At 34.9% G+C, this 20687-nt stretch overlaps 1 protein-coding gene across 1 annotated transcript in view; it reads left to right on the top strand.

Moving 5' to 3' along the window:
* LOC6034650 (cytadherence high molecular weight protein 3) overlaps window positions 1-20687 on the top strand; it is a 118329-nt gene that overhangs the window by 51842 nt on the left and 45800 nt on the right. Inside the window, exons 3-4 of the mRNA XM_038261395.1 lie at window positions 14369-14556; window positions 14630-15110. Coding sequence (XP_038117323.1) covers window positions 14369-14556; window positions 14630-15110 — 669 coding nt within the window. The remainder of the gene's footprint in view (window positions 1-14368; window positions 14557-14629; window positions 15111-20687) is intronic.

Raw genomic sequence — 20687 nt, 5'->3', positions numbered from 1 at the left:
AAACTTTTTTTAAAGCCCTAGTGAAAAAAAAAATATATTTCGAGAAAAAAGTACATGGAAATTGTGTAGGCTACCCAAGTAAATGTATTCAATATTTAAAATTCGAAGCACGCATTAACAGTTCTACAATATTTTAGAAAAAGATTAGAATTCTTTCTGTGCCATCGGTTGACGGCTTGATACAAATAGTACACAACTTTTTATTTTCAAATTTCAAGTTTTCTCTGAAAAATATTCGAAAATTTTAAATTTCAAAAACCTATTTAAACGAAAAATGTCATGTATGAAGAGAAGTATAAGAACCGCTGAATAAGATAATGAAGGCATTATTTTCCTAAAGGAATATACATATTTTTAACTTAACAAACTTTGTTGAAGTAATATTACAGTCCAGACTCGATTATCCAAAGCCTCGATTATCCGAATTATCGATTATCTGAAGTTCGATTATCCGAAGGTTTGTATGGGTCTTTGGATAATCTAATGATCATACTTAAGCTTCCGAGAAATTTTTCCGAGTCCTTCGGATAATCGAGTCTGGATTGTATTTCAAAAAGAGAAAATATTGCAACATCTAATTTCACACCTTACATATTAACACAATTTTAACTTTGTATACTCAAAACGCTTCTTTCAAATTTATTCCTACTTTAGAAGTTTAAATTCGAAGATATGTTGGTTTCTTCGATAGTTTAGTGAATAAGATACACGATAGGGTTTTCTTTCTTTTTTGTGGGCTATTGGTGAAATTAAAGATTAACTAATTTTATTACAATTTTAACCCACCACAGCCCAAATTTTTTTTTTCGATTTTTTTTTTGTTTTTCGTGTGTTTAGGAGGTCATTTTGAGCAACTTTTGTTCTACGAAAAACTTTACTTCTCTTGTTTTATGTTTTTCTTGTTTCATTTTTAGTATTTTAATTAGCATTTATCATGTTTAGTTTATTTTTTTATAGTATTTGGCATATTCTGCCTATCTAATTTTTTCATGTTTTTACAGTCATTTTTTTCAATTTTTTGCTTGTTTTTCACATTTTCTGCTATAGAATGACACGGGCACCATTATCATTTAAATTGTAAAAAAAATAAGTAGAGGCATAGTCTGGAACACTTCAAAAATTGCTGCATACTTCTTTTAACTCAAAATATAGGAAATATTAGTAAAAAACACAGCCAAAGTTGACCCCTAAAAACATGTCATTTTAAAAACATTGGCAAAGTCACATAAAACAAGTAAAACTTCCAACCCATGAATTTTCTGAAATTTTGAGAGTTCTTCTTTCCAATGCTTTTTAAAGATCAAAAATTGGTTAAAAATTGATTTTTGGCGATTTTTTAAATCGAAGCCCTTCTAAAGGCGGGGTTGGGTTGTAGAGGGTTAAATTTTACGATTTTGCATAATTTTTCAATAAAATTGAATCAAAAATTCAAAGCATATTGCTTTTTCACTTTAATTTTTCCTCTAATCTTTTTGAATTTCAGAAACTCAACAAAAAAAAGATCTAGTTTTCATTCGTAATATTGATTAAAATCATAAATAACTCGAATTTAAGCCATGATGCCAGATATAATAACAATTATCTGTACGACCTGCACGGATACAAATCTTTGTAGCGTCGTTTAGCATCTTGAACGAGGCACAACCCAGTGATTTATTTTCAATTACATCTACTTAATAACTAGGGACAGAGATCATTTCAGTATTGACCCTTTACTACTCAAGTCTTTGCCGTAACTTCGCAACCCTTCAATTGCACCAACATTTTGTCACGAGCCTCAAAGTCAAGTTTTCATGTTTGGTTATAATTATACGTGATTTATGTCCGTTAGTTAGTTTCAGAGTTCATCATAAATTTAAACTAGTCTAGAGCGTTGAGGTTGGGATTTTTCACCCCTTTTCAACGGCTGTACACCGCAAAACAAGAATGCCACTTTGACAGCGTAAAGTTCTCTGCGCGCAACGGAAAGGGTCAAAGTCGTTGCGGTGAACTCCTCGGGGATTTGCAATTATTGTATTATCACTCGTGGTAGCTGGCAGTGGGGCAATGCAACATTATTTCCATTGAGTGACAGGGTTCAAGCTTCAGGCTTTGAACATTCTTGAAACCAACTGGCTCCGGGTCATGCTTGCAGGAGATTTATGGTCTGAAATAAGCAATTGCACGCTTGGAGTTTGATATTAGCGAAAATTTGCTCTAAGTTACTTCTGTGTGACGTTATAAGTAATGTCACTCGAATTTTTGAATATTTTAATCAAAGAATTGATATCTCACCAACAAAATCAAAACACATCGTTGGCTTTTCATATCACATATTTATTGAGGAGCATGATTTGAAACTTAGCATAGTGGTGTCGCAGACGACAATCGAAAGATAGACACGACTTTGAGGGGTTTTCACAAACAAGAACCCCCCCTCGATGAGGCACGCCCGCGTTACATCAGTCTCTCAACATAGTTACTCGTAAGATTACAGAGGATTTCAGGGTTTGAAACGTATGTACAAGGTTATGGCCGCTGCAATCAGTCCTGCCTGCAGTTGACGTCCTACAGAAGGTGATGCTGCTGGTTGTTGTAGCTGAAGGCATCGTCGTGATGCTCGTAACCTCCCTCGGACTCCAGATGATGGTGGCTTCCCTCGTACAGCTGCGGATGCTGACCGTGGCCAACGCGCTTCACCTTTGCCTCGAACCCGGAGTGCTTGTCCGCCTTGTACTCTACGATCCGCTTGGTGCCGTCCGGTTCCTGCAGCGAGTACTCCCCCTTGACGACGTCCCCGTCGCGGATCTCCCAGTGGCTCTTGTGATCGCCGGTTTTGTGATCCTTCACGCCGTACTCGAACTTGTACTTGGGGTACGCGTAGTAATCCTTGTAGTGCTCATCGCCACCTTCATAGCCGCCACCCTCGCCGAACAGTCCGAGGCCACCCGAGGAGGAAGAGGACAGTCCTTCACCGCCGCCATAGTATTGGGCCCGAACAGTGGAACCGGCTACCGCTACGGTCGCTACGAGGATAATCTGTAATTGGACGGTTTATGTTGAAATTATTATGAAGTCTGGAAACTTCCATTTAAAATGACAATTCGTCACTAACATTTCAAAAAAGCGTCATAGCTTAGCATATTGGTTGAAAAAAAATACAAATTAAATATTTGAAGAGAGTTTTGATTGATACATGGACAGAAAATTTGAATAATTTCGGGCTATTCAAAAAATACGTAGCATTTGAGAAGAAGAGTGAGAGGATTTTTGACAAAGTATGATTGACTCTACACTACATTTATCTCTGAAAGGGGAGTGAAAGGAGAGGGGATTTTCAAAAATGCTACGTCATTTAAGAGGAGGGGTCAAGTGACGCGATTTGTGCAGAATGCGAAGAGAATAAAAAAAAGGCAGTCAGTTTCGAAAAAAATACTACGTCTTTTATGAATGGCGAATTTTTTTTTTTTAATACTCCCCTCTAACCACTACTTTGTGTGTGTGTGTGTGTGTGCAACCAACCAAACGGGACCACGCGGTCGCTTCTTACAAATTGAGTTGTTTCCATGTATTTTTTTTAGATCTTCATTCTATACATGCAAATAACTCGCATAGGCATTTGGAAGGTGTTAGCTCTGCCGAGCTTCGGTGACCCATTTCTACGCTGGCTAGCCGAGCGCGAGGACCCTCAGCTTTTATCGACAAGCCCCGCCCTGAAGAACGTTTGCACCAATCGGGTTCAAACGTTATTTAGAACTTCCGAACCCTTGTCAAATGGACAAGGACCCAGCGCGTATATAGTTTGATAGTAACAGTATTCCTAATTCCAGGCATTGCTCACCAAGCCGTGATGGCCTAGTGGTTAGCATTTTTGCCTACCAATCCAAAGGACGGGGGATCGAACCCCGACTCGAGCGACTTTGGTTTTTCGTTCATGTTCAGAGTTTCAAGATTAATATTTCCTATACTTTCTCGTTGGGAGCAGATGGGAATCGAACCCAGGACCATTCGCTTAGAAAGCGAACACCGTAACCAGTCAGCCACGGCCACTCCTACTCCCCTCTAACCACTACTTTTATGTGAAAAGGTAATTTGATTTTTTTTGTATGAAACTTTGTCCATCGATTTTTTATGTCCAAAAAAAAAAAAAAAAGGTTACACTTCATAAACAAATTAACCATTTTTTTAATTATGTTTTTCTCAAATACTTGATTTTTTTCACAAGATGCAACAAATTTAACCCCTTCAATTTTATTTTATTTTTTTATAAGTTTCAAAAGACAAGAAGTGCCAAATTTTGAGCTATAATTCCAATACAAATATTTTTAAAAGTTTTTGTCATCCCCTCCAAAAACGGCCGAAAAATCAGAGCGTTTTTTTTTGTAGTCAGCTGAATTTTTTTTATATGCATGCTCCTGCGTTTGGAATCATTTTAGTATGTTTGGGTTTATTTATAAATCAATGGAATTTTTGAAAATTTTCGATGTACAGTACACCAAAAAGTTTTTTTTTTTGCTAAAATTTTTGTTTTAGTCTAATCTTACATTTTTTGAAAACTAATGATTGCTAAGGAACTGTACTAGAGTAAAACGCATTTTAAAACATGATTTTCATTCAAATGTTGAGACTGTAACTGACCGATTCTTAGCGAAGCTACACCAAAATGTCACATTTTTCAATTTTCAATGTGATTTTTATTATGAAAAAAATCATTTTAATTATAATTCAATAATTGCAATGTGCTTTAAATGCGTTTTCTTACCTTAAAAGCCAAGAATATTGACCAAATATGGTCTGCAAGCCATTGAACGGGAGAGGAGTTTTTTCATAAATCTGCTCCTTTCGTTGTCCCGTCACGAAAAGAAATGCCCTGCAAAAACTCAAATTTCAACCAATTCTTTCAGTTCAAGGAGCAAACAATTCGTTTTTTAATTTGTGATAATGTGTAAAAGAGCAAAAGTTTTTAAAAATCAAACTGGCAAAACTGTAGCGATTTTTGTAGTGTGCCTTTTAAAAGTCCAGTTTTACGATGTTGTCCCGTCACGCTACATTTTTATTTCAGGGGAAGCACAGGTACTATATGATTCATTCTGCATGATATTTCTTTGTAGGAAAATCAATTATCTTTCCAAATATGTAATAACATTGGGGGGTTTTCTCTTTTATTTTGCCACTACAGCCAAAATGTTGAAAAAAACTTGGGATTTTTTTGAAAAGGAGCCAAAGAATCGGTCAACTTATTTTTTCAATACTAATATTTTTAAAGTATCGAAATTGCACAGAAAAAATCTAGAAAATCATTTTAAATGTAAAAATAAATTCTAAATCAAAAAGTACTTCGGTAAAACATAGATAAAGTTAACCGTTTTTGAGTTAAAGTCATTATTAAGTTAAATTATTCATTAAAATTGTTTTTTTTTGTTTTAATATTAATATATTAGAAATATAAGATAACGGAGTAGCAACTATAGGTGAGCACTAATGCTTGTCTTATACTTATTTTATGCTAATATATTAGAAAAGTCGTAAAAAATCTCTTAACTTTGCTTTCTTGGGCATTGTTGATCCGACCTGCGATATGGCCATGCAAAGAATGAAAATTACCAAAAATGAGTTCGACGCAATTGACCCCCAATTTTCAATCGATGATATCTTGGAAACCATTGATCAGATTATAATCTATAGATTATATTAATGTAAGAAGTAAAGTTTGTGTTTTCTTAACCTCTTGAATTTTTTTTTCAGATTGTTTCAATCACGACATAATTTTGGTATAGGGCAATATAATATGAGTTTTAAAAAAAATATTAATGTAAGATTAGACTAAACGAAAAATTCAAGAGGTTAAGAAAATTTCACGCAAGTCTTACTTCTAACATTGAAAATCTGATCAATGATTTTCAAGATGTCATCGTTGGAAAATTGAGAGTAAACTGGCCCTCAATTAATTATGGAGACTGTATGAAGGAACAAATTACGCAAAAATTGCTTATTTGGACAGAAAAAATCGGTGATCAAAGTTTCTTAACCCTCTACTGCCCAATTTTTTTTCGAAATTTTTTATTTTTCCCTTGTTCCCTTGAGGTCATTTAGCGCAACTTTTTTTCAACAAAAAGTTTACTTCTCTTGTTTAATGTTTTTCTTGTTCTATTTTTAGTATTTTAAATTGCATTTATCTTGTTTAGGTTATGTTTGTTTTTGATAGTATTTGGTCTATTCTACCACCTCCTGTAATTAAATTTTGCCTATCTAATTTTTTTATGTTTTACAGTTACTTTTTTGATTGTTTTTCACATTTTCTGCTAAAGAATGGCACCATTATCATTAAAATTGTAAAAAAATGCGTAGAGGCAAATCTGGGACACTAGAAAAATTACTGCATACTTCTTTTTACTTAAAATATAGAAAACAAGCCTTACCCGACAAACTTCGTTCTGCCTTTTTTTCGCTTGTTGACTTTTTTTGCTTTGCTAATTCAGCCTCCTGTGATCAAAATTTGATTTTACGTAACTTTCTCCATACAATTTTCCGATGCTCCGGAATCGGTTCCAGAGTGGCCAAAATGTCAATTAGTAAGCGTATAAACCATCCTTGGGCTTATACGAACCCAACGCAACAAAGAGCACCTCGATCCGACGCTCCGTATTAAACTGATTCGCGTTCGAACAAAACCATCGAAATTTTTTATATATAGAAAATGTTAGTAAAAAACACATCCAAAGTTGACCCCTACAAAAATGACATTGGCAAAGTCACATAAAACAAGCCAAACTTCCAACCCATTTTTTTTCTAAAATTTGAAGAGTTCTTCGTTCCAATGCTTTTTAAAGATCAAAATTGGTTGAAAAATGGATTTTTGGCGATTTTTTAGATCGAAGCCCGTCTAGGGGCGGGGTTAGGTTGTAGATATTAAATATTTGTTTGAAACAATAAAGAGTATTTAAAACCCCGTAAGGAAAATTAATTGAATATGTTCCAAATTCTTAATTGACTGTTTGAAACAATCTTAAATTATAATTGATTGATTTTTTTTCAAATTGTTTTACATGTTGAAAATCTCCCAAATTCAAACTATAAAAGACATTGTTGAAAAATATAATAAAAAATCTGATATTTTCTAAAATGTTTCGTACTTTCCGCTAAAGTTAGTTTATGTTGGCTACCATTAAAATGTAACTTTTTTTTGGGTAATTCTCCGCCAACTCACACAGCAGTTGCCCCGACCCCTCTTCGATTTGCGTGAAACTTTGTCCTAAGGGGTAACTTTTGTCCCTGATCACGAATCTGAGGTCCGTTTTTTGATATCTCGTGACGGAGGGGCGGTACGACCCCTTACAATTTTGAACATGCGAAAAAAGAGGTGTTTTTCAATAATTTGCAGCCTGAAACGGTGATGAGATAGAAATTTGGTGTCAAAGGGACTTTTATGTAAAATTAGACGCCCGATTTGATGGCGTACTCAGAATTCCGAAAAAACGTATTTTTCATCGAAAAAAACACTAAAAAAGTTTTAAAAATTCTCCCATTTTCCGTTACTCGACTGTGAAAAATTTTGGAACATGTCATTTTATGGGAAATTTAATGTACTTTTCGAATCTACATTGTCCCAGAAGGGTCATTTTTTCATTTAGAACAAAATTTTTCATTTTAAAATTTCGTGTTTTTTCTAACTTTGCAGGGTTATTTTTTAGAGTGTAACAATGTTCTACAAAGTTGTAGAGCAGACAATTACAAAAAAATTGATATATAGACATAAGGGGTTTGCTTATAAACAACACGAGTTATCGCGATTTTACGAAAAAAAGTTTTGAAAAAGTTGGTCGTCATCGATCATGGCCGTTCATGGTCACCCACGACAGACACGGACGACGAAACAAAGAGAAACGCAAAAAGTAACTTTTTCAAAACTTTTTTTCGTAAAATCGCGATAAATTGTGATGTTTATAAGCAAACCCCTTATGTCTATATATCAAAATTTTTGTAATTGTCTGCTCTACAACTTTGTAGAACATTGTTACACTCTAAAAAATAACCCTGCAAAGTTAGAAAAAACACGAAATTTTAAAATGAAAAATATTGTTCTAAATGAAAAAATGACCCTTCTGGGACAATGTAGATTCGAAAAGTACATTAAATTTCCCATAAAATGACATGTTCCAAAATTTTTCACAGTCGAGTAACGGAAAATGGGAGAATTTTTAAAACTTTTTTAGTGTTTTTTTCGATGAAAAATACGTTTTTTCGGAATTTTGAATACGCCATCAAATCGGGCGTCTAATTTTACATAAAAGTCCCTTTGACATCAAATTTCTATCTCATCACCGTTTCAGGCTGCAAATTATTGAAAAACACCTCTTTTTTCGCATGTTCAAAATTGTAAGGGGTCGTACCGCCCCTCCGTCACGAGATATCAAAAAACGGACCTCAGATTCGTGATCAGGGACAAAAGTTACCCCTTAGGACAAAGTTTCACGCAAATCGAAGAGGGGTCGGGGCAACTTTTCCCGATTTCGTGTGAGTTGGTAGAGAATTACCCTTTTACTCTTTTCAAACACCGCAGAACTTATGCATAGCTCCTTTTTATTAGTTTAATAAAATTATGAGTTTCTTCAATAATTTTTTTTTTTATAATTTTGTCAGTTAGAGTAACTACTGGAAAAATGAAATCCCTCGCAATTTCAATATCAGATAAATGTTGTAAGATAATTTAATAAATATAACATTTTGTCTTTTTACGGGTTGAATCCCATTTAAAATCCAAATGCAAAGCGCCAGCGCCTGTTACGTCCAATCAAACTCATATTCGGGATTTGGACTCAGTATGTCCACCGGAACAAGCTCCTGAATGCCTGCCAAAAGTATTTTTTGTTACACTCTGGTTTATACACATCCGAAAAAAAATTCTAATAAGTTAACATTTCTTCTTGATTAAATAAAACTTAAATTTTCCTTCATAATGATATTGCACAACCAACATTGCATTTACATAGATCTTCATTGTGGTTTAGTTGAGCGTTTTAGCAAAATGCATTTTTATTCATAGTATAGATCTTCAGTTATGATCCCGATTCTTGAACCCCTTTTTGATTCTTGATCACTTTAACTCACTTTGAACATTTCTTCGCTAGAACTGCACTTTCACTGCACAACGAACACGGGCCTGCACTAGATTCAAATCACCGTCGCCGACTGATAAAGCCCTGCCGCATAAACTGCAATTTTATACCACCGGCTTTCCCAAAAAACCCGCAAGTTTGCGCCAACTCTTGGATAACTGTACACACAGACCCTTTGTAGCAAACTCTGCAAGAAAAACAACATACGTCTAATTCGTGTAACAATGAAAACGTTATGGAACAGTTTTTATTAAAGCCGGGTTGCGCGAATTCTTTGCCGCTTTTTACCCACCCAAAAGGGCTTGAAAAGTCTGTGATGCGCCCCCGTCAAGTTGAGGGGGGAAATGTTGGTCAACCCCACCCAACCAACCACCTGCTCCGTGGAAAAAGCCCACGTGCGTTTTCCGTTGAAGTTTGCAGCAGCTACCAAGCCTACCTCAACTTGAGTTTATTGCTTTGTTTGAGCCGCCCAAGACAGCTGGCGTTTGTGTTTGATGAATAATTTAATTAGTGCATAGCAAAGGGGGCCACAGAATTGAGACACATTTTTTATTGGAAGATTTATGGCCGAATTGATCAGGTGGAAAAACGATTTCGTGCTGGCTGGGGCTGACGACTTGTGACAGCAGGTGCAACTGATTTACCGCGGTGATAAAATTAGCTGACTGTGGGGAAGTGCCCGTGGATAAGTGGTTTTATGGGAGGTGGTTACTTGTCAAAAATATTAGCGAAGAGAGAAGACTTGAGTAAATTGTGGTTTAACATTCATACTTAAGTTTTTACTTTGTGGCTTGAGAAGTTGTCAAATTGAAAGTTAAGCAATAAAGCCATATTTGTAAAATGGAAATTATGATTTTTTTGCTTTCAAAGGTTAATCAAGAACATATTTTCGTCTATTGTGATAAACATAAATATAAATGCACGTACCTACCGTCATCAGGGGTGACATTGGGTCTGGGGGTGAGATTGGGTCATACAAAAATGCTGAAATTTGTATGATTGGTCGTAATTCATAATCAAAATATAAAAAAAAAACTTATTTTTCTCACATTTAATGCAACATGAAACGAAACTATTGGCACTACGCCCCCCGGGGCATGGCCTTCCTCTAACGTGGGATTTCTGCTCCAGCGCCTCTGACGAGACAGGAGAAACCGGGACCGACGTTTTACTTCACCATCCGATAGAAGCTCAGTGGATAAGGCGGGAATCGAACCCGCGTCTCATAGCATCATCGGGATCGGCAGCCGAAGCCGCTACCCTTGCGCCACGAGACCCACATTTCCAATGCAACATGTTCATTGTTATTTTGATACATTTTACAAAGATTCAAGTATAAAAAACTCTAACTTTTTTGCATTTTTTTATCGTAGTGTTGAATAATTGGGTAATTCTCCGCCAACTCACACAGCAGTTGCCCCGACCCCTCTTCGATTTGCATGAAACTTTGTCCTAAGGGGTAACTTTTGTCCCTGATCACGAATCCGAGGTTCGTTTTTTGATATCTCGGGACGGGAGGCCGGTACGACCCCTTCCATTTTTGAACATGCGAAAAAAGAAGTGTTTTTCAATAATTTGCAGCCTGAAACGGTGATGAGATAGAAATTTGGTGTCAAAGGGACTTTAATGTAAAATTAAATGCCCGATTTGATGGCGTACTCAGAATTCCGAAAAAAACGTATTTTTCATCGAAAAAAACACTAAAAAAGTTTTAAAAATTCTCCCATTTTCCGTTACTCGACTGAAGTTGGTCGTCATCGATCATGGTCGTTCATGGTCACCTGCGACAGACACGGACGACGAAACAAAGAGAAACGCAAAAAGTAACTTTTTCAAAACTTTTTCTCGTAAAATCGCGATAACTCGTGATGTTTATAAGCAAACCCCTTATGTCTATATATCAAAATTTTTGTAATTGTCTGCTCTACAACTTTGTAGAACATTGTTACACTCTTAAAAAATAACCCTGCAAAGTTAGAAAAAAACACGAAATTTAAAAATGAAAAATTTTGTTCTAAATGAAAAAATGACCCTTCTGGGTCAATGTAGATTCGAAAAGTACATTAAATTTCCCATAAAATAACATGTTCCAAAAAATTTTACAGTCGAGTAACGGAAAATGGGAGAATTTTTAGAACTTTTTTAGTGTTTTTTTCGATGAAAAATACGTTTTTTCGGAATTCTGAGTACGCCATCAAATCGGGCGTCTAATTTTACATAAAAGTCCCTTTGACACCAAATTTCTATCTCATCACCGTTTTAGGCTGCAAATTATTGAAAAACACCTCTTTTTTCGCATGTTCAAAAATGGAAGGGGTCGTACCACCCCTCCGTCACAAGATATCAAAAAACGGACCTCGGATTCGTGATTAGGGACAAAAGTTACCCCTTAGGACAAAGTTTCACGCAAATCGAAGAGGGGTCGGGGCAACTTTTCCCGATTTCGTGTGAGTTGGTAGAGAATTACCCAATAATTCTCTTCTCTTTTGGGATATTTGTGGAATAAAGAAATTTTGCTGGAAATGTACAATCAATTATCTGCATTCGTAGACATATTGCTGAAAAATTTCAAATATCTTCAAAATATCAAACAGTCTCATGTTTGATGCTCTAAATGACAACATAGACCAGTGATTTTTATGGTAAAACAAATTTTAACAATATTACAAAATACCCAACTGAAAAATTTGTTCTAATGCTTTTTTTGGTAGATCGCAATTAAAGTGCAAGAAATCATTTTATGTTTTACGTTTTTATTTCTTGTCCAAGAAAACATTGTTCCTAACATTATATTCTATCATTTCAAAAATAAATATTTCGATTTTCTCGTTAAGACATGAGGCTTGGTTTTTTTTGTTTAAAAACATGCTTTTTTCAAAGAGAAGAGCTGATTTTTTCTAGTTAAAAATTTAAAAACAAATAAACTGCCGTCATCAAGGGTGAGATTGGGTCATTCAAATTTCTGCCTTTTTGTATGACTCACTCTCACCCTCAGACTCTATTTTGCCTTTGATGACTGCTACTATAAAATTAAACATTAAAAATACCAAAATAATCTTGAAGTTAAATTCTGGTCTAGTTGGTAAGTTTTTTGTGTACACAGCAACAAATCTACACACACAAAAATGCAATTGAAGGGATTCATACCCAGCTCTTACAGGAAGAACTGGCGCCTTAGCCCGCTTCCCATATTGATGTTCTACATATGTCTGGGTGTAAAATTACATAAAATTTTATAAAATAATGCAAAATTTATTTCACACCCAGACCTTTTACGTTGCTGGATAACTACTTTTTTTTGCTGTGTTGGTTCCCATACTTATGAGCTACATATTTTTGAGAGTAATATTATTTACCGTAAAATGGGGTGACTTTGATAGCCGGGGTGACTTTGATAGGTTTGCGATTTTTCCGCAAAATGAAGAGTACAATTAAAATACGTACGGAATTGTTTAGAACCATACTGACCGCGGTAGAGAAGTGTTCAAAGTACCTCAAGAAGAAGTTTTCATAAATTTTTGAGAAGTTTAAATAGTTCTACAGCAAAAAAGTAGTAGTCTAGGTGTCCCGCCCGTGTGGATCAATCGGACCGCGCACTGGACTCACAATCCAGAGGTCGCCGGTTCGAATCCCGCGGCGGGCGCTCTAAAATTCTTTGTGTAAATATGGGTATTCGGCGCCGTCGCTCCGTGCCATACTTTCATACACTTAGGAGCCCAGGGCGGCGAAGTCCTTGTAAATAAAAAGGAAGACACTAGTGGTTGGTACTAGCAATGGTGGCCGACAGCTATAAAGTCAACTTCGTTTTTTTTTTTTTAAATAGTTAGTTAACTGTAATTTTAAAAATGAAAGTCATTATTTTAAACTTCTTAAAGTGTCATGATTTTCTCAATGAACATGATTTCGAATCGGAAAACCGAATGCATTTTCGGATTCTTTGGACAATTTTGCACTAGGAGAAGGTTAATTAAGTTTGTAAATAATAAAAAATGTGTGTTTTTGAAACACAATTAAAAAAATTTCCAATTTATAGGCAATTTCAATTGAACAAATTTCATTTAAAATGTGAAAACATGTGATTCTTGCATTGAATTCAGTATAAAATGCAATAGAAATCGATTATTTTATAAACAAAACTAGTTTTAACACATTTCAGGCAAAATTCCGACTTTTTAACAATTTTACCTAAAATTTATAGTATTTTGTTAAAAAGCATATAAACTTAATTAACTAAATATAAACATTGATTTTTTCCTAAAAACTTTATCAACTACTTTAGTGACGATATATTCAACGTACAAATAAAATGTTAACATTTAAAATGTTAACATTTTATTTGTATGATTTTAACAAGAAAAACTATGACTATCAAAATTTAAACTTAGAATTTTTAACGTAACTATTTTTCTAAACACTATTGAAAAACTTTTTTTCCATGCACTATGGACTTTGTGTGTCCTACCCCAGTACATGTTTTAAAAATAATAATCTTGAGAATAACCTTACCTGTGGCAAAAAATTCCAAAATCAAATTGAAATCCTATCAAAGTCACCCCGGTTTACGGTACATAAAAGTTTGTAAAGAATGCACAATTTATTTTACACCTAGACTACTACTTTTTTGCTGTAGATGATTTAGTTGGGGGATAATGTTACTTGATAGCAAACTGCGATATCTCGAAAACCACGAATCGTAGAAGGTTGATCCAGGAATCATTTGAAACAAAAGAAGACGTAGAATCGATTTACGCAGTCACCTTTTAGATTTGAAATAGTTTTTTATGTTTGTTTTAAAATAAAAACACATTGATTAATTTTCACTAAGAGCGTATTTCTGAGCTTTTTTTTTACAATAACCACTTCTAATCTTATTATTTTTTTCATGGACATAGAATTTTAAAGGTTACTGTTTATTAATTACCATAAAACATGTCAATTTTACCTAAAACATGCTCCCTTAAAAACCAATGTCTGAAACTGAAACGAAAACATTGAGATTTAAAGTGGATCTTGTATAAAATCTTCTTAGGAACACGATCGTAATGTCAAAACTTATGTTAAAACCTGCGCTCAAAGTAAAAATTTATCAACAAGTTTTTATTTGCGCAACTTATACAGAAAACAATTTTTAATCTTAATGTGAACTGCGATCGATTTTACACGTGGTTTATGGATAGTCCCTTCATAAAAACAACTTTAACAAATTTAAAAAAATAACCGTAATTTTTCACATCATTTCTCAACATTCTTTTACTATCTTCCCTATCTTCCAGGGGCTGATAGGACTGCTAGCCATCACAGTGCCATTTGCCAGCGGGATCCGCGTGTACTGGAACACGAACACCGGTCCGATCGTGCCCCCCACGTCAACGCCCGCCCCGGTGCCCCAGCCACCCTTCCGGGATCCGGCACCGGTGTGGGAGGACCAACGGGACGACGTGCCCAACCCCAATCCCTACGTGTAAGTTTTGAAACTCGAAACTTGTCAGTTCTTTCGGATAAGTACCAATCGTGTCAATGTTTAATTCATCCAGCTACATTCTACCCCCACCATCCCGACCCAAATACAACGACATCACTGCCCAACGCAAGCAGAACCAACAGGTGTACTCCACCGCAGCGCCGTCCCAGCCAAGCCCAACAACTCCGGCGCCGGTGACTCCATCCGTCAACCCGACTCCCACGCAGGCACCCAACACTGGACGCATCATCGAACGACCCGTTCAAAACCAGAACCAACTCAGTCAGAACCAGCAGCAGCAGTTAGTTCCTAGCTTAGCCGTCCAGTACGTGCCCAACCAGGGCCTGAAGTACTACGCCGTGGTGCCGGTCGTCCAGAACGGACTGCAAGGAGGAGGAGCGCCGGCACCGGGCAAGAGCGCCTACCTGAAGACGAACGATGCCCAGCTGGGCAAGGAGTACGAGCGGTACCCGGAGAAACCCAACGGAAGGTACAACGCCAAGCTGAAGAAGTACAAGGCGTACGAAAAGGTGAAATATGTGCCGTACTACGTGGTAAGTAAACGAGCCACCGCTTTTTGGCCAAAAAAATCCAAACTTGATGGAACTAGCGTAACTGGCGGGTGAGAGGGATAGTTATCAGTGACGGTGGCAATTCTCTGTGAAATAAGCAGCTGTATCATGTTTGTAGTTATGTCTGGTATAAATTTCGAAGCCAGATTGAACTTCTACTAAGTTAACAGCATCTCCAAGAGAACTGCACTACCGAGCACTAGAAGGCAGGTTTTATGCAAATTTGTACCGTTTGCTGATTACCAGGTTCGTCGTCGCCTTCCGCTCTCTGCACTCGAGACTCGACTTAATAATGCTTGAAAACTAACCCCCTTCGTCTGGGTTCGTACCCGTAATCAATTCCGTCCGAGTTTAAGTCTATGCAGAAAATCTGCGGCTACAAAAGAGCAAAAGGTCTCTCGCAGGTTCCCTTATTATGCAAAAATGTGCGCGCGTTATGGAGAGTTTGAACATACAGAAGGGGTTATATCATAGAAATGCAAGCTGGGCTTTTACTTTTCTTTGCTCTTTTCTCCGCCCGCCATTATTGGTTGCTGTACCAGCAGAGAGACTATTTTTAAAAAACGGTTATATGCGAGAACGGAGCAAATTTGAGACCATCTGTTTAGGGGAAATAGGCTTATTTTGAGTATTCAAAAAGCAATTTCAATTTTATCGATTGAAATTGCGTTATTTGGTATGATGTTAACGGTTCAATTTTGAAAAACAATCGGAGAAATATTTAAAAAAAATCTATTTTGTCTTTTTGAATCCTAAATAATTCAAATACTGCACTTTGAACATACAAACTACCATCCCCTAATTTCAACATACTACTTTATCCAATGATGGAAACGGCCCCATGTCGAACCTCACGGTAGCACGAGCCACCCAACCCTACACGTGTGCGATCATGTTGCAGCACCAAATATGATCGCAGGTGAAACGAAAGTAATCTGTTGTTTCCTTTTCTGCACACTGCAGGCAGACATTCACTTCCAGCATCCGAACAATTGTTTGTTTTGTAACGTCGTGTTAACCCTCTACCGCTCAATTTTCTGTTTTCTTTTTTTAAATTTTTGTTCGTCTAAATTTTATTTCTTCGTTTATTTACTAATATTGATTATTGTTATTTCTTTCAGATAATTATGTTTTGTTTTTATTTATCTTTTGATTGTTTTGTATTTTTCACGTTTTTCAACTTTTTTGATTGACACCGAGTCTTCGACAAAGTTGTAGGTATTGATCTATTCAGAAAAAAGTTACACGGAAAAAATGTCATTTTTTAACAAAAAAATCAGTTTCCTATAAATCCGTATTTTTTATTTGTTTTAGGGGATAAAAACCCGCATCAAATTTAATTCAAAAGTTTGAACAAAAATTTTGTCGACGAGTTATGAATTTTTAAAATTGATTTTTGTTTAAAAAATAAATCTTAAAATTGTTTGATCTAATTTTTATGCAAAATCGAATTTCGATCGAAAAGTACTTTACAATTTTTTTGATTAAGTGCACCGTTTTCAAAATATAGCCGTTCAAAGTTAAATTTTGTTCGATAAATTCCGTTTTTTTACTGTTAAAATAGTGTCGATGATTGTCCATTCCCAAAAATATTTTTTTTCGAAAATTTCAGAAAATTCGAAGATTTGACCTCTGATTGCTGAGATGCAGCGGCACAAAGAAAAAAACAGGAAAATTGAAGTTTTTTAAGTCCTACCCACCCGAGCATGGGTAAATAACAAGGGAAATGCGTAATAATACCTTTCTCTGGTATCAATACCAAATTTTGGTATTCCTGGACCCTTTAAAATTTGTCTTAAGGATTATGCAAGAGCAAAATATGGTATCATACCAATTTAAGGTATTGTTTTGATATTGCAAAATTGCAGAATTTGTCAATGGTCGAACACCACATTTTGGTATTCTTTTGGTATTACAGTATTTTATCAAATTCCTCTGAAACTATGGTAAAATTTTAACCAATTTTGACAAAATAATTAATTTTGCGCTAAAATGATGTCTCAAAGCGAATGCTTTCATTGAAAACCGGAAATTTCAAACTTGATTTTAAACATTTTTGATATACCCCCTACAGAAATGACTTAAAATTGTGGAAAATTTTCTAAGTCAGGATGGCACATTTTGGTATTATTTTGGTATTAAAGTGTTTTATCAATTTCCTCTGAAACTATGGGAAAATTTTGACCAATTTTGACAAAATAATTAATTTTCCGCTAAAACGAGGTCTCAAAGCGAATGCTTTCATTGAAAACCGGAAATTTCAAACTTGATTTTAAACATTTTTGATATACCCCCTACAGAAATGACTTGAAATTGTGGAAAATTTTCTAAGTCAGGATGGCACATTTTGGTATTATTTTGGTATTATCAATTTCCTCTGAAACTATGGGAAAATTTTGACCAATTTTGACAAAATAATTAATTTTGCGCTAAAATGATGTCTCAAAGCGAATGCTTTCATTGAAAACCGAAAATTTCAAACTTGATTTTAAACATTTATGATATACCCCCTACAGAAATGACTTGAAATTGTGGAAAATTTTCTAAGTCAGGATGCCACATTTAGGTATTATTTTGGTATTGAAAGGTTTCATCAATTTTCTCTGAAACTATGGATTTTTTTTAAATTTTTGACGAGATAATTAATTTTGCGCTAAAATGACTTGAAACCCAAAAATTTTAAAGCTGATTTAATTTTTTTTTTGTGATATACCCACTTATATTTTTTTCAAAAACGTTGAAATTTTTCTAAGTTGGGATAACCAAATACTTTGAAAAACGAGTCAATCAACAGATTATTGAATTTTGGTGAATTTCAATCCAGTTTCATTTTAATAATACTTATTTTTCAATCTTGTTATTTTTCAGAAGCTTCAAGAACTTCAAGTACAGCCGTTCATCAATGACAAATGCATTCGGTGTGGTGAAGAATATCACTAAAAACAACATGGAATCATCAGGTGGGTAGATTTGGTTGTTGCATAAGGATCATTTCCGTTTTTTCACTAACTGCAACTGCTGCACTAAAAATGGTATGAAAATAGCAAATTTAGGTATTACTTGTGCAAATACCAGCGACCAAAATGTGCTCTTGGTTGCCCAGTAATAGATGGTAAAATACCATGAAATCAAACCAATATCATGTTTGTGGAAGACCACAGGAATACCAAAATATGATTTTCCAAGAGCGCGGGAATACCTAAAATTAAAACCATGACAATACCAAGTTTTGGTATTGAAGCAATGTTCAAAAATCCAGAAGACCTCAACTTGGTATTGAAATGATTTTATTTTGTGGTATTATTTTACCTTTGGAATAACATGGTATGGTATTGTTGTGCTCTTCCACATACAAGCTTTTGGTATGATTTCATGATATTTTACCATCTATTACTGGGCAACCAAGGGCACAATTTGGTCGCTGTTATTTGCCCATGTAATACCAAAATTTGGTATTCCCGTGTTATTTACCCCTGCTCGGGCAAACAACCCCCCGAGCAGACGGAAATAACTTGGGAAGGTCAGTTTTTGATATTGTGAGAAGATCGAAATATGTTATTGGGATGATCGGATTAGTTGTTAAAATAACAAAAATCAATAACAAAGATTTGTTCGAAGAATAACTTAAACTGTTATTATGTTGTTATTGCAATAACAAACCAATAACACAGAAGGAATCATGAAGGAATAACAAGATTTGTTATTTTGTGCGGAGAGGTGGAGCAGCATAATAACAAAAAATGTTATTGAACTGGTATGTCTCCATAACAAAAAAAGTTATTGTTTTGGTTTATTTGTAATTTGCAAATAAACCTGCAGTTGCCATAACTCCTCTGTACTAGTCAGGGCTACAGAGTCGGATACCTCCAAGCGACTTTGAATCCATACTTTGAAGACAACTCCGACTCTGGATGCAGGATATGACGTCAACGACGACTTCAGCTCTCCAAAAATACCCGACTTCACAGATTCCGACTCCAAGTAAAAGTTGCTGAAAATTAGATGAATCCGATGCAGTCTCCGAGGTCACACTCCAGCTCGAACTTCAACGTCAGCTCCGACTTCCTGGCTCTGTGAAAATAATAACAGTTTTTGTTATTCACACTTCAAAAATTCTCAATAAATAAATCAATTCCGTTAGGGAATATAACAAAAATAAAAAAAAAAGAACTCTCAAAAGTTAATTTATCGAATTAATTTTAGCTTGAAACCCCATTTCATGGTGAAATAATGACCCCGATGAAATTGGTCAAAATTATTTCATAGTTCTAGCCAATTTTAGTAAAATCCCTTAGGGAGTATATCAAATAATTAAAAAAATCAACTTTCAAAATTTCAACTTTTTAGAATAATTTTAGCTTAAGGACCCCATTTCATGGCCAAAATAATGACCCCGACGAAATTGGTCAAAATTATCCCATAGTTCTAACCATTTTGAACTAAGTCCTTTAGGGGGTATATCAAATAATTAAAAAAATCAACTTTCAAAATTTCAACTTTTTAGAATAATTTTAGCTTAAGGACCCCATTTCATGGCCAAAATAATGACCCCGACGAAATTGGTCAAAATTATCCCATAGTTCTAACCATTTTAAACTAAGTCCTTTAGGGGGTATATCAAATAATTAAAAAAATCAACTTTCAAAATTTCAACTTTTAGAATAATTTTAGCTTAAGGACCCCATTTCATGGCCAAAATAATGACCCTGACGAAATTGGTCAAAATTATCCCATAGTTCTAACCATTTTAAACAAAGTCCTTTAGGGGGTATATCAAATAATTAAAAAAATCAACTTTCAAAATTTCAACTTTTTAGAATAATTTTAGCTTAAGGACCCCATTTCATGGCCAAAATAATGACCCCGACGAAATTGGTCAAAATTATCCCATAGTTCTAGCCAATTTTAGCAAAGTCCCTTAGGGGGTATATCAAATAATTTAAAAAATCAACTTCCAAAATTTCAACTTTTTAGAATAATTTTAGCTTAGGACCCCATTTCATGGCCAAAATATTGACCCCGACGAAATTAGACAAAATTATCCCAAAGATCTAAACATATTTAACAAAAGAAAAAATAATAACAGATTGTGTTATGGACACTTAGAAACTTTTCCATTTGTGCGATTTGTGGTAATTTTATTTCTAAGTCAGTATACCGAACGAATAACAAATTTTGTTATTAGGAGAGTTTTTGAAATGTATAACATTTCCTCTTATTGGCGTGTTATTAAACATTTTCAGTATAATATCACTTCAATACCAAATTTTGTTATTTTATCAGAAACTGTTATTATTTTTTCTTCTTGAAGTTGAACTTCAGGTTAAAATAATAACACTTTTTGTTATTTTAACAGGATTTGTTATTGAAATATTATTAATTTTGTTATTACCGTCTGCCCGGGCCTCCAATTCCTAATGTCGATATTTCAGCAACTAATGGTCCGATTTTAAATGTTAAAAAATGAAACATTCGTGAAATTTTCCGATCTTTTCGGAAACAATGATTTCAAAAAAATATAAAAGACTAACATTTCATAAGGGCGTAATATTGAATGTT

The sequence above is a fragment of the Culex quinquefasciatus genome, chromosome 3 (assembly GCF_015732765.1).
Source record: "Culex quinquefasciatus strain JHB chromosome 3, VPISU_Cqui_1.0_pri_paternal, whole genome shotgun sequence".
Taxonomy (NCBI): domain Eukaryota; kingdom Metazoa; phylum Arthropoda; class Insecta; order Diptera; family Culicidae; genus Culex; species Culex quinquefasciatus.
This window is presented reverse-complemented; position numbering and strand designations above follow the sequence as displayed.